The sequence below is a fragment of the Exophiala aquamarina genome (assembly GCF_000709125.1).
Source record: "Exophiala aquamarina CBS 119918 chromosome Unknown aczIA-supercont1.11, whole genome shotgun sequence".
Classification (NCBI taxonomy): Eukaryota; Fungi; Ascomycota; class Eurotiomycetes; order Chaetothyriales; family Herpotrichiellaceae; genus Exophiala; species Exophiala aquamarina.
The window spans coordinates 535,302-551,348 of NW_013550577.1; the positions used below are offsets into that span (position 1 = coordinate 535,302).

The 16,047-nt window shown below is 48.9% G+C and overlaps 4 protein-coding genes across 4 annotated transcripts; 3 read left to right on the forward strand and 1 right to left on the reverse strand.

Moving 5' to 3' along the window:
* Positions 1-4,364: 4,364 nt before the first annotated feature.
* A1O9_09893 (uncharacterized protein) lies at positions 4,365-5,840 on the forward strand (the record flags this gene model as incomplete). Its single annotated transcript, XM_013401234.1, has 6 exons — positions 4,365-4,466; positions 4,515-4,546; positions 4,666-4,847; positions 4,966-5,064; positions 5,113-5,306; positions 5,397-5,840. The coding sequence occupies 6 exons, from the start codon at positions 4,365-4,367 to the stop codon at positions 5,838-5,840; spliced, it is 1,053 nt and encodes a 350-aa protein (XP_013256688.1).
* Positions 5,841-6,958: 1,118 nt separating this feature from the next.
* Positions 6,959-8,659, forward strand: A1O9_09894 (uncharacterized protein; the record flags this gene model as incomplete). Its single annotated transcript, XM_013401235.1, has 1 exon — positions 6,959-8,659. The coding sequence occupies one exon, from the start codon at positions 6,959-6,961 to the stop codon at positions 8,657-8,659; it is 1,701 nt and encodes a 566-aa protein (XP_013256689.1).
* Positions 8,660-9,006: 347 nt separating this feature from the next.
* A1O9_09895 (uncharacterized protein) lies at positions 9,007-12,219 on the reverse strand (the record flags this gene model as incomplete). Its single annotated transcript, XM_013401236.1, has 1 exon — positions 9,007-12,219. One exon carries the CDS (start codon positions 12,217-12,219, stop codon positions 9,007-9,009), a length of 3,213 nt encoding a protein of 1,070 aa, XP_013256690.1.
* Positions 12,220-12,990: 771 nt separating this feature from the next.
* A1O9_09896 (uncharacterized protein) lies at positions 12,991-15,699 on the forward strand (the record flags this gene model as incomplete). The annotated part of the gene is made up of 2 exons (XM_013401237.1): positions 12,991-13,152; positions 13,201-15,699. The coding sequence occupies 2 exons, from the start codon at positions 12,991-12,993 to the stop codon at positions 15,697-15,699; spliced, it is 2,661 nt and encodes an 886-aa protein (XP_013256691.1).
* Positions 15,700-16,047: the final 348 nt, after the last annotated feature.

Here is a 16,047-nt window from a genome sequence, read left to right on the forward strand (position 1 = left end):
GCCCGATAGATCCAGGAGTCCATCGCACGAACGCATCGTCATGCCACATCTAGAGTCACTACTCGCAATGAGTTCTCAGGCTTCTCCATCGCTAAACCCGACAAGCACGACCCTGAGTCTATGATGCCCCTCCTCATGCTCAATGCTGTCAGGACTCGGGATGCTGGCTTCTATGTCACTGGAGCAGGTATCGGCCCGGACAAGAAGATCCATCGAAGAACTCTCTTTATCGTCTTGTCTTTCCGCCTCTAGCTTCCTGCTCCCAATATATATCAACTATTAACCGGCCCAGTACTCTCATTTGCCAGTGGCATCGAAAGGACGTCCCAGAAACGCACCGCCAACCAATCATCCCCTTACACTGTCTACATATATTTTGCGTCGAACCATGTCCAAGCGCGCCCGATTCTCTCCAGCAACAGTCCGAATACTTTCGAAGTTAAAGCTGGAATGGTTCATACCCTTTGTAAGTCTAGCCCTTTTCTTTTTTGGACCATCGACTCTCTAAATGACTCGTTCCAAGCATGCTGCTGGATCTCCCCTCTCTACTGCTCACCAAAACGCCAAAAGCTCTAATATTTCGACCCCATATAACTGTGGGAGAGGTCTCCATAGAAGGAAGGTAAGACTCTTGCCTCACAAAAAAGGGCTGAATTGCTGACTCGAAAACAGAGACAAGGCCAAAATCTGGCGTGAGCAAGGATGGGTCGAGTGAAGCGCCCCTTCACCAAGAGTCATTCCACTCCAGAGGAATTGTTAATGTAAGCCTCTATTTCCTTTGAGCCAAAACCGGTACAGACTGACTCTTTTTTTCCGATGCAGGGCTCGCTTCTGGAGAGGTAAGAATCTTGCTTCCAGAATGATCCTGTGATGACCGGCCAATTTTCCAGGGTGGATGATTTCAAACTTCAGCACCAGCCAAGAGGCAACGACTACAGAACAAACTACTTGTCGAAGCGAGGGACAAAAGGAAAGAGCGGTCAATGCCACAAGGATCAAAATGGCACTTCATAGGCGCAGATTGACGCCTCTTCCAACGTTCCAGGAGCAACTGGGAAGGTACTCAAAGGCGCTGCTAGAGTTGATGAAGACCACTAGGAGGCTGAATATATGGTCAAGCAGAAAGCCAACTAGTCCGTCAAAGACAAGATGTCGGTGGACGTCCTCGAAAAGCTTTCAGCCAAATTCGGTGACACATCAACGCCCCCAGGCCAACAGCAGGTATGAGTGACTTTGGTGTAAGACACCTGGATGGATTAGAGATAGGCACTGCAATCTGCACCTACACGAAACACAGTCACTATCATTCTGCTCACTGTCTCCCGTCCTTGGCGGTATCCCTATCTTGTACGAACCAGAAGGTGGCCAAGCAACACAGGCACAATAACACAGTCGAGATTCCGATGCGGGAAGTGGTGGCAAAGATTAAGCTGTCAAACAGAATATCCTCGCAAGATACCAAGACCAGGATCAAAACGGGGCAGCGATTCCGCCCGCGCCTCCGCCACCGTGGTTCCATTTACCCTGAAAAGGAGGGAAGCGACCCAAATTACTGGCTAATTTGTCTTGAGATAAGCCTCTGGAAAAACAAATTACCAAATATCCTGAGACATCCTTGTCTCAACCATCCATCACTGCAATAATATTGTTGGCGCCAAAAGTGACTATCGACGGAACAGGCAGACAACGTCGTGATGACGATCAATGAGTCAGTGCTACAGCCTCTGGAATGCTTTGGAATCATGAAAAAAAGGCTCCAGGAGGTCATCTTGCCTAGTAATTATCTCTATAAACCAGAACGGTGACCATAGAATAGAAGAAGACAGAAATCTCAACAACGTTGACTTGCCTGTATCGATTGGCCCGTACAGTTGTACAGTCCAAATCCTCCAACAAATATCATTGCGCACCTAGAGGAACAAGGCCCTGTTCTACTCATCAATTCAGAAACGGGTAAGGAAGAACTAAATCCGACTTGGGCAAAGGCTATGGATAAGGTTGGTGGTAGGTTTCTCTTTAAGGTTCTTACATTGATGCATACATTGACGTCTAAACTAATTAGAGGGCGCTCTGGATAAACAAATTTCAAACAAAAGGCTGTGAATGCCATAGAATGAAGTATACATGTGGCTCAGCCTCGATTGTCAGCTGTATAGCTCCTACACAGGATATGTTCGCCCAATACGCCTCTAAGCGATACGACAAGGACCTAGATTGTCACTGCTATCTACCACAGTGAAATACTCGAATTCGGCAGAGTTTTGAGGATTTTGCAAGAAAGATATTGTTCCACATCCACTCACCTCACTTTTGAGGGTGGAGCACTAAGGGTATCGTGAAGATCAAGAGGCTTGATTTCTTCCACACTGCAAGAGCTCCTCAATCTCTCGAAATGGAACCTATGTGGTACACTAAAATCACCCGGTGTGCCCTCGCGCACTTTTTCCGGGAGTGTGGGTATAGCATTCCCCATCAGGCGTACGTCCACACCTGGACGCGTCAACGAAGTAATTGACGACCTCATATGCATCCGGCACTCCGGGTCCTTTCCAGGCTTCTGCACGAAGATATTCTCGACACTGAGACTGGGCTGGGTACTTTCACTCCTCTACATTTAAATAGTCACAGTTGGTGAACCCAGCCCGATCTTCCCTTTTCAACCCTGTCGATCGAGTACACAAAAACTACGATTGCGTAGGTGTCGTCCTTGTTGCATCGCTGGCAGCTGAGCGTCGGTTTGAGAGCAATTGAGCTCACCGAGTAGGCTGGAGTAGCACCTGGAGAACCACGAGCGAATTCCCGTGTCCATAGACAAATCATACACCTCTGTCACACACCAAATCGTCCTACGATCCCATCGAATCCTCCTCCTGACTGGTATCGGCCAACTCAGGTCCCTGCAGACTGCGGCCAGCACCTCATTCCTAAAACAGACTGCTCTTACAAACGCCAGCAAACCCTCCTTCCTCATCTGACTCTCGCACCACAATTGAGTGCGAGACTCAGCATCTTCACAGAGATCTGATCCCACACCCGAAAGTTTGCGTTTTTGGGTGTTCCTATCTCAGGTGTCTTTCTTAGGTGGTTGAGAGAGCCCATGCTCACAAGGCTGCTCCTCCACGTCGATAACCTCGCGTCTGGTTCCGCCAATCAACCTCTCAATCACGTCCACATCGGTGCATTCACCGGGTCTCGCCTTCTTTTGGGCAAGAACCACGCGGCACATCCTCATGCATTCCCGTACGTGTTCGTGAGTGGTTTCTGTTTTCACCAATGTGATGGAAATGGCCCTTCGAATGACCTTCTGATCTCAGCCCTAGCTTTGGGTGTGGGAGGTTTGGGCCAAAGGATACAAGAAACATCCGTACAAGCTTTGATCCTGTTTCTCCAACGAGCACTATTGCAGCATGGATCATCCATCCAAAGGAGAGGTCGAAAGCGAAACATTCCCAAGATTCAGTTACTACGCATTTCGTTACCCCGGAATTTCTTGTATGTGGAGACGAAGGCTGGACACAGCATTAAGGGTCTGTAGTCATCACACTTTCGGTGTTCCTTGAGCTACAAGAAGAAGGCACCGCCTGCAGCCCCATACCCATGATACCCCAATGTTGTTCCTCATAACCGCGAACAAGCAGAGCTATTGAGCTCTTGCACAAAGGAGCGCAAGCGTTTGCTGTTATTAGCCCAGTTCAACAGCTAGTTATAAATACTGCAGACACCAAACTTATTGTTAAAACCATCCCTCCGACACTGAATATTTCTGCTTTGATAGATAGGAGCAAAAACTTGAATACCTCCGATAAGATTTCGGAAGCGTTCAAGGAGATTGAGGCAGACAATGAGATACAAGTTTGTGGAGTCCTCAACAAAGTCTCTAGGCTTTACTATGATCTCGAAGAAGCGGCAGACTCACTGATCTATCATTGCGTTGAGCTCCGCAACACCTATCCAACGCTGGACAAAGTTCTTAAGAGTCACTCATACTCCAATCCAATAGTTACACGACTGGAGAAATTAAGAAAGCACGCTACATCCTTGGAGAACGAAGTGATCGAATGACAAAAGAATTCAAGTTAAATAAATTCAATCATAATGTCCCGGATGGACCAGTCCTGAGTAGCGAGATCGTTTCTCAATCAGCCAATCCCGACTTCATGGATGGAATGTGGCTCAATAGAGCCCAAAAGGAAATCATTGAAGCCATGAAACGAGCTCCCAGTCGTGTCCAATTGGTACAAGGTTGCCCTTGTTCAGGTAAGACACATCTTGCCAAAATACCAACCACCGGTTGCTTCTAGTTTTCCTCAAGTTCTCAATCCAAACTCGACATTGAAAGAAACTGGCTCAAATTAGCTCCAACCATGCCTGCATCTAAATGGAAACCCAATAGCTGTTGTGGTATCAATAACCTCTTCGCTCATAGCGAAACATTCTACAGTCTAGTCCTATACGTCTCCCCCTCGGTAAGTTTTCGTAAGTCATGGGAAAGATTGGGAACTAATCGCAACTAGTCGACAAACTCGAAAGGATCTCGAAAAGGCTCGTAAGGAGTCTTTTCTTGCTGTTGGCCGACATTCCCCAACTCCGCGTTGCCAAACGACAATGCAAATACATTGGCCAGTAAAACTTAGATGCGTCTCGGACCTTCTAAACGAGATCAAGTTTGAGAATAAACGCCTTCAAGTCGAATAAAGGACCCAAGCGAAAGCCCGATGGTGAACGAACTTGGTTGATGGGTAAATCCATCAAAGCTCTAGCGCTCAAAGGCAGCTACACCATTCTCGAGACAGATCCGAAGGCCTTGCGAGTGGTGGTGCCGATGTACAAGGAAACGGCAAGCTACTGTAATCTCGTCAACCAAGACGCCACTAGCCTTTGCTCTGGCCTTAACCTTCCAATGACTAGGCGAAGTCTACTGTGACATTTCTGGCCATAAGAAGTGCTCTTACTGTGTCAAGTAAGACCATATGTGTGAGAAGGTTCCAGTCAATTGCAGAGAGGTCATCAATATTTCCATGAAGATTATGTTGAAGAACAAAACTCTGCGTCATACCCATTCATGTGAGTATTGTGCTTTTGACTTGCTATTTGCGTGCTAATCTTATGGAGGGACCAAAATCACTACTCTGGCTGGCAAGCTGGATTCCTTCTACAAGAAGAGTGCCAACTACTCCCTGAAGGATTTATCTGCAGTCAAAATTGACACCAAGAAGACGAAAGGGGAGAGTTTGGGTTCTAATGGCATGCTTAGCTTCCTAGGTGTTCATGCTGTTCCCACTCTAGCTGAAATCCTAGCCATGAGTGTGAGTGCTTCTGATTTCCTCTCAGGTTTTCTAGTTCCACTAGAGTTATTCCTGAGTGTTTCTTGCTTGCTAATTTCATGCTTTTGGCAGTCTAATGTCCGTCTACTAGCTTGGCCTGATCAGGCTACTTGTGAATTCTCTGAGCTGGACCTCCAGCCAGATTCCAAGTATACCAAGGACAAGAAGGGTGACAAGCTTTTTCACTGGTATGACTACCTGGATGATGAGCTTTTCATCTCCAACCGCGTCCTGCCTGTGAATGAGCTGCTAAGCACCTGCCGCCATCCTACATACTTGAACGCCACAAATGTCGCCTTTGCCGCTGTTCAAAAGTCCTTCTACCAGGAAGCAACTGAAAAGCGTGCTTTTCGCAAGGAGACCCGATGTAAACAGCGTGTGCAGTATGGGTTGAGTGACTATGATTCTTCTGATAGGGATTCTTCAGCACATGAATCTGAAGAGGAAATAGAGTCTGGATCTGCCTCTGATGTTGAGGCTGGAGAGAGTGACCGACACTGCGAAGCGCAAGAGTGAGTGGAGTGAAGTGGGACCACAAAATCAGCACTCTGGTCGAGAAGATCAGCTTCGCCAAACATTATGATAAGACCAAGTCCACGGTGTCACCTAAGCAGTTACTCGCGAACGAGCTATCTAGCCTCGTGGGTACCTACATCGAAGGTGGTGATAGTTCTATCTTAAAATCGGCCAAACTCATCGATTAATTGACACTGAAGGCGCCTTTACACCTCCTCCCTATAGCAACGCCCTCGCTAAGCTCGCACAGTCGACCACCAAGATGGGCGACAAGTAATGTAAAGCCGCCCTGTCTAAGTTACTAGTAAGTAATTAACTGTGCCACCTGTTGTCTCTAGTTACATGGCCTAACCACTCTCCACTAGAGTCTCGCTCCCGACCTCAAGGAATTGAACATCTCCTCACAGCACCTACAACGGATCAACACCGGTCTTCTAGGAAATAAGAGCACAGCCGAGTCTTACACTGTCAACCCTTCTCCCTCGAGCTTGATGCGCGATCCGCATTTTGAAAGTTGCCGTACAATCTTTTGAGGAAAAATACAGAATCCAGTGGTGGCTGTGCAGAAGTCTATGATAGGATCTCGGGTCAAGAACTCGGAGTATCTGGTGCCATCATCCTTTCAGCTGTTGGTTAACATGGACATCGTAAAACTCGCACAAAATTCAGATGACTCGGCCCCTCACTATAAGGCTAGAATTGACCGTAAAACTTAAATAAAATGTTTATTGCAACCAACTCCTCCACTGATAAGCAGCCTGCTGTTCAATTTATAGAAGTTCCAAATCATCTCCATTGAGCAAGAACTTGGGATAAAATCGTTTTGCAGTTTCGCACGTAAGTGCGAGTTCGCAAACGGCAATGAACCGGCAACTTTGGTAGACACATGTGTTCAGGGGATAGTGAAGGTACGTTTCCAAGCGCGAAGTTGCCGAGGCTCTATAAACACGAAGTATTAAGCGAAACGAGATGGCAAACACGTGATGTGGGATTTGGACATCAGTTGATAACTTCTTCGTACTTTTGACTACATAAACATTCTTCGAAAACTCCGAGACCCATCATTAAATCTCCTCGATTTGCCAAAGTTACACTGTTTCGACAGATGATCGACCACAATGTCGAAAGTGGATGATACTGTGATAATCGTCGGGGCCGGCCTTGCCGGCCTCGTCGCGGCATATGAGCTGACCAAAAAGAACATCCACGTCACGTTTGTGGAGCAGGAGAACCAGAAGAATCTGGGCGGCCAGGCGTTCTGGTCGCTTGGCGGACTGTTCCTCGTGAACTCGGCCGACCAACGCAGTAAGGGAATCAAAGATACCCGTGAACTCGCGTATCGAGACTGGCTGGGGACAGCCAAGTTCGACCGTGAGAAGGAAGACACCTGGCCGCGCAAGTGGGCCAAAGCATATGTCGACTTTGCGACTGATGAGAAGGAGCGCTATTTGAAGAACTTGGGCTTGAAGTTCCTCACTGTTGGGTGGGCAGAGCGAGGGGCTTCTGCCGCAGGACAACATGGAAATTCAGTGCCGAGATTCCATCTCACTTGGGGCATTGGACCGGAATTGGTCCGCATTTTCGTGGTCCCTATCAAAGCAGCGGCGAAGAAGGGTCTGGTCACTTTCAAGTACAGGCATCAAGTCGACGCACTGATTGTGGACGACTCAACTGGCGCGGCAATTGGTGTTCGTGGGAGCGTCCTCGAGCCGAGCGATGCCGATCGAGGAATGGGAAGCTCACGCACAGTAGTGGGCGCATTCGAAGTTCGGGGACGGGCAGTCATCATATCGACTGGGGGTGTCGGAGGCAATCCCGAGCTCGTCAAGAAGAATTGGCCCGTGAAGCGACTGGGAAAGGTTCCAGAGTATTTCGTGCACGGCGTGCCTGCTCATGTAGATGGCCGCGGTGTTGAGCTTGCTGAACGAGCAGGAGCGCATGTCATCAACATGGATCGTATGTGGCATTATACCGAGGGTCTGGCCAACTGGGATCCAATCTGGGCAGCACACGGTATTCGCATCATCCCTGGCCCTTCATCTCTGTGGCTCGATGCAACAGGAAAGCGACTTCCAGCACCTCTCTACCCTGGATGTGATACGCTCGCCACACTCCAACACATCGGTTCCACTGGCTACGACTACACCTGGTTCATCCTGAACCGAAAGATCGCTAGCCGAGAATTTACCCTTTCCGGGTCCGAACAGAACCCAGACCTGGCAAGCAAGAACTACTTCAAGCTCCTTCACAGAGCATTCACCCGATGGGGCACATATCCCGTGCAAGCGTTTATGAAGCACGGAGCCGATTTCATCGTGGAGAAAGACTTCCCGTCTCTAGTGGAACACATGAACAAGCTGGGCGCCGAACGAGGCGGTCCACTCCTCGAACACGACAAGATCCTGGACGAGATCAAATCCCGTGATGAGCAGACACAGCATCCGTTCAACAAAGACCCGCAGATCATGCTGATCAGAAATGCACGAGACTACACCTCAGATAAGGTACGCATCACGAAGCCCGCGCCGATCTTGGATCCGTCGTCGGGGCCTCTGATCGCCGTCAGATGCAACATTATCACCCGGAAGAGCCTAGGTGGTCTAGAAACAAACCTTGACAGCAATGTGATGCGCCCCGATGGAGCTCCATTCCCAGGCCTGTATGCTGCTGGAGAAGCAGCTGGATTCGGTGGAGGTGGTGTGCATGGGTACAGCTCTCTCGAAGGTACTTTTGTCGGAGGCTGTATATTTTCTGGACGTGCGGCTGGGAGGGCTATTGCTGCGTCGCTCTCTGGTACTGGAATTCAGGCGAGGCTGTGACATCCATTTATATGAAAACGCTCAGCTGCGGAGCATACTTGAGATCGTGTAATTGAATGAACTAAGCTTGGATCCTCCTGAGTCTCAGTAAGAAGTTGGGCATCAAGGCGCGGCCCCCTTTATTTCCATTCTTATATCTGCAGAGCATGGATGTACTTCTGTGCATTTCGCCATTTTCAGTGGCGCTCCCCTGATTGCGCGCAATCACTGGTCCTCACTTTTCACCTTCCATCCCTATTCACCGTGCTGATACGGCAGCCCTTATCCATGGGTCTCATAAAACGTCTGCATTTAACACCGCGCTAGGTTATGTAATTCCAAATGTAAGCTCCACAACCCCGCAAAATTCAGCAGACCTCTGTTGAAGATTCCGAGCTCGAAGGACCATGAAAGTTTGTTGCTTCTATGGTTTCTTGTGGTTGACCTAATTGTGCATGTGGCCATACCCCGCCGGTCACCAGCACGGCATCGAAATCCAACGAGTCAGAAAACCACTTGTCCCGCCTTGTACTAGCCTTGGTCCCGCCCTCTAAGGCTGCTCTGGCTGCTCTTGTTCGTCTTTGACGTTTATTGCAGCCAGATTGCGATCCGCCATCGAGTTCACCGCGGAGTGCCTCAAGATTTTGGTCGTGGCGGACAATATAGCGCACATAGGGAGCAATATCAGTGACTAAAGACACAGAAGCAGCATCCATAGACGGTGCTTTGCGGCCAAGCGGCTGTGGAAGGCCTATGCGGGTTTCTTCAGCCAAGGGAGACAATGCTTCCACGATGTTGGATTGTGGTAAGTGTAGTGGGTGCGGGCTGAGGTACAGTTTAACAAGTTCGTCTCTCGCATTGACAAGTTCTGCAGAGGCCGAGAGCTTCTTAATTTGACCAGCTATCAGAGGAGATACTGCGTCGTCCAAGATATCAATACAGCTCCTTGCCTCACATAAGGAAAGTAGGTTGTCAAGTTCGTGCAGCCCAGTTGCATTGTTTGAGTAGTGTACGTCTTCACTCACCCAGTCCAGGGCAGACAAGTCCAAATGATCCATTGCAAAGCGAACAAATTCGTCTGAGTCGTAGGTGACTGTGGGTAAAAGGTCATGCCCATTGATGTAAGTGTCTTTGCTGATAATCCTGGTGACCGATCCATCAGAGGTAATTGAGCATCTTTCATTGTATGGCATCATCCAGTCAATCCCACCTCGTTGTGATCCTACTGTCATTTGGCACCAAAGGTTGAGCTCTGTCAGTGACGCACGCAGGTCACGGCCCTTATTCAGGTACAAATTCTGAATGGCTTCATGACTGAGCAGGTGACCTTCGGAAGCCGCGACGCTTCGCAGGTATTGAATTGCCACATCTAGAGGCGGCTTCTCATATTCGATCGTTGCGTACAAATTCAGATCATCTGCTGGTACCGAACTGGTGTCATTGCATGTTAATATGACGGGTCTCTTCGAAGTATGAATCAGTGCTTGTACAGCCGTCCAGAAGCCTTTGTCCTCTTCAAAGAGTATGTCGACTTCCTCAAATAAGACGAGTGATTGCTTCTGAGTCTTCGCCTTCAGGTCTCTGCCTCCTTCTGTATTGGGGAAATCCATCTTATTCTTCTTGCTATTGCCCATGAATGAAGCCATGGTCTTTTGGTTTGCAGGTGGGCTAATGGGCAAAGGTGGAACATACTCGCAGTCACTCGCAGAGACACTAGATCTGCGGCTCAATATGCCCGCTGCCTTTTGGACAAGGTGATTTTGGGTCATGTCACCAACTTGGTCCATAATGTCCCTCGCGTTTCGTCGCATGCCCGGATTAATCTCAAACACCTCGAAACCTAGTTGGTGGGCCACTGCATAAACGGAAGCCGTTTTGCCACAACCAGAAGGTCCGGTCAATAGGATAGCATTTCGCGAAGATTGTTTGTCGTTCAGTTCGTCATCGTCAGAGCCAGCAATGAAGTCATCGATCTCGTCCGATTTCCGCTTACGTCGTTTCTTCTGAAGAGCAGGCTTCTGCTTTGCTTGAACATGACCACTTTGGACGTTATGAACCTCCAAATTACTCAGCCAATCATGCAAAATCTGAGCTTTGGGCTGTAGTACTTCTTGCCAGCATTCAGGTGCATACCTTTCAGACCATGCATTCGGCCCAGACGCCAGTCCTCGATCGAAGGAAGATGTTTGAGCTTCTATGCAGGACTTTAGCACATTTGTCAATGGTTGGTTCAATGAATCAAGCGTCAAAACATCAAATAACGTTTTGCCGCTCATGATGGTGCGAGTTGGGAGATGAATAGGCTGAACGGGTTGATCGAGTCCACTCCCAAGTTGAAAAGCAAACATCCGCAGAACATCCTCTGGTTCATTAATTCGAGCCACAGTTTGTTTTGCCTTTGACTTGCTTGTCGCTAACAGCGAAGCCACAGGGGTTATTGGAAGCTGTTCTTCTGGCTGAATGTTATGCATTGCATTAGGCGGCCAGATCGGATCCAGCCCTGGCAATAGCTTTTGCGAAGACTTTCTTGAGCTGAAGATAATGTTGTTCCACGCCTTTGGTTGTTTTGCGCTCGTTCTTGCCTCATCTTCGGACACTGGTGCAGTGGAAGCCGGTTCGCTATTAGTCCTAGACACAGGTCGAGTTTTCGTGGAGACTTTCCCTCGAAAAAAAGGATGGACCATCTCAGTCCCTCCTTTTGTGGACTGCTTGGGGCTTGAGAGAGCTTGCGCAGGAGTTTCGAGGGCTTCTGCTTGAACCGACAAGATTTCATCGATCGTCTTGCCACAGGCTGGAGAAGTATAGGATAGTGTAACTCTCAACGACGAAGCGAATTTCCTATTCTTCATCTCAACTTTCCTTGACCTGGAAGTGACGGCTGTATTTGCGGACCTTGGTGACCTTTTCTGAGACCTTTTCGGAGAGTTGGTGAGTTTCCCATTGGCACCCAGACGTACAATTGTCTTGCGTGGACTAGACATCATCGGCTCCTCGGAACTCGGAGCGGCAGCGGCGAGTTCAGATTCAGGCACAGGAATGTTTGCTTCGAGTGGGAGCGGAGGTTGAGACAAAAAATAGGAAGATGGATCAAGCCTTGTCTGATGTGAGCCCTCAAGGCTAGTCGAACGCTGCACCGGTGATTCACTTGAAGAATCTTGCAGAGTTGAGATCGGTTGAGCTGCCGACCTATCTGAATCATCTCCGCCATGCTCTGTTCCAATTTGCTCATGGATATTAGCTGCAGCATTTGTGAACTGCTCATGCCATGTCTCAGGTCCAACAGCAACTTGGTCATCACACGAAACAGCGCTGTCATTTCCCTGTGTAATCTTTCGTCGTTTCCTCGGATTACTCTCCAGCATCATGCTGTTGTGGCCATGTTGGTTACCGAGTCTAAGTTGTGTTTGATTGGCTGACAGCCTGGAGACATTGACCTGTGTCGATGATCCCTGCAAGAAAGAGGATGGTCGAGATGTGTCAACAAGGCCACTGGGTTCGACGGCAGCAACGTTTACCGGAGCTTGCTCTGTCGCGCCGTCAAGTGAGAGAGGACCGACTACTGGTAGTGGAGTATGGGGCATGGAATCATATTCGCTTCTTTCTGGGGAAAATCGTCAGTCCTGAGACATGCATTCACCTAAGGAGACCTTACCTTTACGAAAGAATGGGTGCATGAGTATAGTATTGGACCTAGATGAGCCATGGTCCGCCAGGGCAGCCATTCATCTACCAACAATCAATCAACTTGCATTCATCATAAGATTGAAAAGAATCAGGCTCGTCACAGATATATGCTGGTGCAGTAGATTTCAAGATCCCCAGACTGATCATTAACCAGAACGAGTGGTCCCAAAGACAAAGATAGAATTTGAAATCATAGTGAGGGAAGTTCGACTGCAAGTTCAGTGAGAACGCGTCCAGTACGCGACTGGCAGGTGCGGGGAACGTCAACGGGAAGGGGCGTTAGAGGCAGCCCCTTCTCACGTGAGCGCTAAATATCTCGCCGTTTTTAGGCATCTGTCCCTGGAAGGAAGACGTGCCTATACTCGCAATGTGAGCTGAACATCGACAAATATTCCGTCAAATTATGGCCGATACGCTTGGATTTGTTTCTGGAGCGCAGCAGATATTAAGACAAGCTCAAGGGAAAAGGAGAGAAGAACCCCTCAATAAATCCAAAGACCTAGTCATGTGATGGAGAGCACTATGGTAGGGCGGCAAGGCGGAAGATCGGGGGCCAACCAACTTCCTCTCCGCATGCGAATAATTTGTGTAATTAATTTTTCTGGCGTCGCCGCATAAACTGACCTTGAGAGCAGGGTGCGTACTTGCACCATGCTACCACCTTGAACATGGAGATACACCCTCCTCATGTCCTGGCGAAGCTGCCACGTTCCACCAAGGTAGATGCCATTTCCCATTATGCCGTTGTCCAAACCTCCCGCCAAGGTATCAGAAGGAGGAAAAGGGAGATTTGTGCTGCCATTGATGGTGACTCTTTGAGTATATTCGAGGTAACACTGCTTAGTTCTGTGTCTGGAAATATCTAACGACTGTGAAAGCTCAATAATGGAAATATTTTGGCGTCATATCCTGTCCCCCCCACCAGTTCCTTCTCTGGCCCGCCAGTCTCGATTGTGGACAAGGCATTCGGGCAGAGTCACCGTCGCACATACTGTGCCATCAAGCGCGATGCCCTCCAAATCCAAGTTATTCAAAGTTGCGATCAAGATTCACAAAATATCAAGACAGCAAGAAGTCCCGACTTCCACCACCAGGACAGCCCTGTTGTTCTTCTTGATTTGATCAACAGCTTGGGCGTACAAAATTTCAAATTGCTTGTGCTTCAGCAGGATGGGACCATCACCATGTTGTCGGAAGACCTTGCGGAGACGATCTCACACAAATCCATTTCTTCTACTACTCCCATACGCATCCTTGCCGCCCAGCATCTCTCCATGAGCGAAGCTCAGAAGCACATCCTCAAACAGAGATCTGATCTAATTAGCGCGGCTTCCCCCCAAACCTCATATCTAGCAGTTGTCTACAGCAGACCGGATGAGAAACAGGCCTACACCAAGACAATCAATTATGCGGCTTATGCCATCGACGAATTGGCTCGTGATGATAGGGTTCAGCCACTTTTTGAATATCACATTAGCCTGGCAGAACATGAAGCTAGGTCGATTGACACAAACGGACGACTGTGTACTTTCAGCCCTCAAGCCTCCCACCTATATCTACGACCCGGAGGCTCACTCATCACCTTTGACCTATCAGGGCTTTTACCACAACAGACTTCGATGCTGCATACCGGATTCACTGGTGCAGGCGAGATGATGGCGATTTCTCCGGTCTTTGCAATATCATCACACAAAGAGGCGCTTCGTCTTTTTGACCTTAAATACCAGACCAGCCAGGCATGCATCGACCTCAAGCGACCAAATTTGAAGCGTAAACGCAGTTCCAGAACAGCCACAGATCCTCAAATTGGCTCTATTGAATTCATCACTTACGTTCGTCAACTAGGCCGCGTTGTCGCAAGGCGGCGAAATCAGCTCGTTGCAATCGATATCATCGCCAAGGATGATTCAACAAGATTGCTCAGCACTGGGACAAGCCTTATTCAGAATATCGGCCAAGGATTAGCCTCCAACGACGCGCAAGGGATTACAAAGGGTAAACTTACCAGACTGACCATTGGTTCTGTTAATCAGGACAGTACATCGCAACTAGGTTGGCAAAAAGCACGAGAGAAACTAGACGAGTTGACACAAGTAGGCGATGTGGCTGGATTTGAAGACGTTTTCGTCGATGAAGTTCGCAAACCATACCTATCGTCACTGCTACCCGGCAGCATGTCTGACGATCTTCCCACGGCTGGTATCTCTGACATCAAATATAAATACCTCTTGACAAGTATTTTTCAGTTGGACACCCCCACAACATTGCCGGGCAATGCTTCGACAGAAAACAGGATGACATTGAAAGTCCGACTCTCGAGTTTCCGGTTAATCCTCTGGCTGTCCCGGCTAGGTCTGCTGAGTAGTCGGCTAGTGCAAATAGCCATGTACGGCACAGCTCCATCTGCCGTAGGGGAGTTCCTACGACCAGACGCAGTTGCTGAGGCCTTGGTCGGTGTGGATCCAAATTTGAACCTGCTTCAACAGTGCATCGAGAATGGATTTAGTGACTATGTTGACGAGCAGGCCGCTACAGTGCGCATGCTTATAAGACAAGCACTCTCATTTACGGCAGACGAAAGTCAAGTTGAAAGGAGCGGGGATCAAAGCAGGGCAGTTGCTAGACTTGCAGAATCACAATTGCAGACATCCTGGGAAGAGTCCCAGCCAAATTGGGTTCCGGAAAAGGTCAAGAAAGCCCTGGTTGCAGCGTTGAACAAGTTGGGCTCTGCGGCAGCATCGGTCATTTCACCAATCCTTCGCACACTTTTCAGTGAAACCGAGATTTTGGCTCTTGTTCAGTTCTTGCGTCAACAACTGTTCATAGGGGGCCATACGCGGTCTTTTCGCAGCCTCTCATCCGTGGAACCGCATGAAGAGAATGTTGTCAACCTCGATGCAGTGATCAGGATTTTATCCTGTTGTGTTGACGGCATTGGACCACTCGGCCTCGTTGGAACTATAGACAACGAAGCTTTCGTTGATAGTATCGTTCCAGACCTGGCGTCGGAAATAGCGAGCACCAAGGAGAGCCTGGAAGACGCTGCCGAGCTTCAAGGCATCCTTCGTGAGACGCTTCGTTACTGTGAGTCGCTGGAGAAACATCATCGTGGAACTTCCCGGCCCGTCCAGGGCATCGGACAGCAAAGCGAACAACGACGAGGGACTATCGTGACGCTATACTCAGAAACAATCTATGGCGTCGATGGAGAGGGCGAGGGAAGAAGCCTTCCTCTGAGCCTCAGAGCAGAGAACGCTATCAGCGAGACTAAGGTCAGACGAGGTGGAGGTGAACCAAAGTATCGAAGCTCACGACAGAAGAGCATGCTGAAGCAGAGGCAAAAAGGACCATACTCGTTTGAGCGACTAGTCTTGTAGTACGAGTAAGACCCAGTCCTCCAAGCCTCGTACCGAGCACTCCGTACGAGTAGTAGACAACACAGACCATGATGATCGACGTCGCCGTTAGTTTCTAGAAGCAGCTTCTTTCTGGATGATGATCTCCCAGGTCTGGCCCTTGCACATGTAGTTACGAGTAAGATTGTCCCCTGCTCAATTGGTGTGAAGCGAGAGCAGCATGGTGGTGTGGGCTGACTAGCCCGACTCATGATTGGGCTTAAGCGCCACTATTACCACTAGCGTCATTAGCGTGGAAGTGCCCGCCGCTAAACCCATCAAGGAGCCGCAGCCGCAGATTGTCCCTAGTCCCAATACTGCGATTGTCCA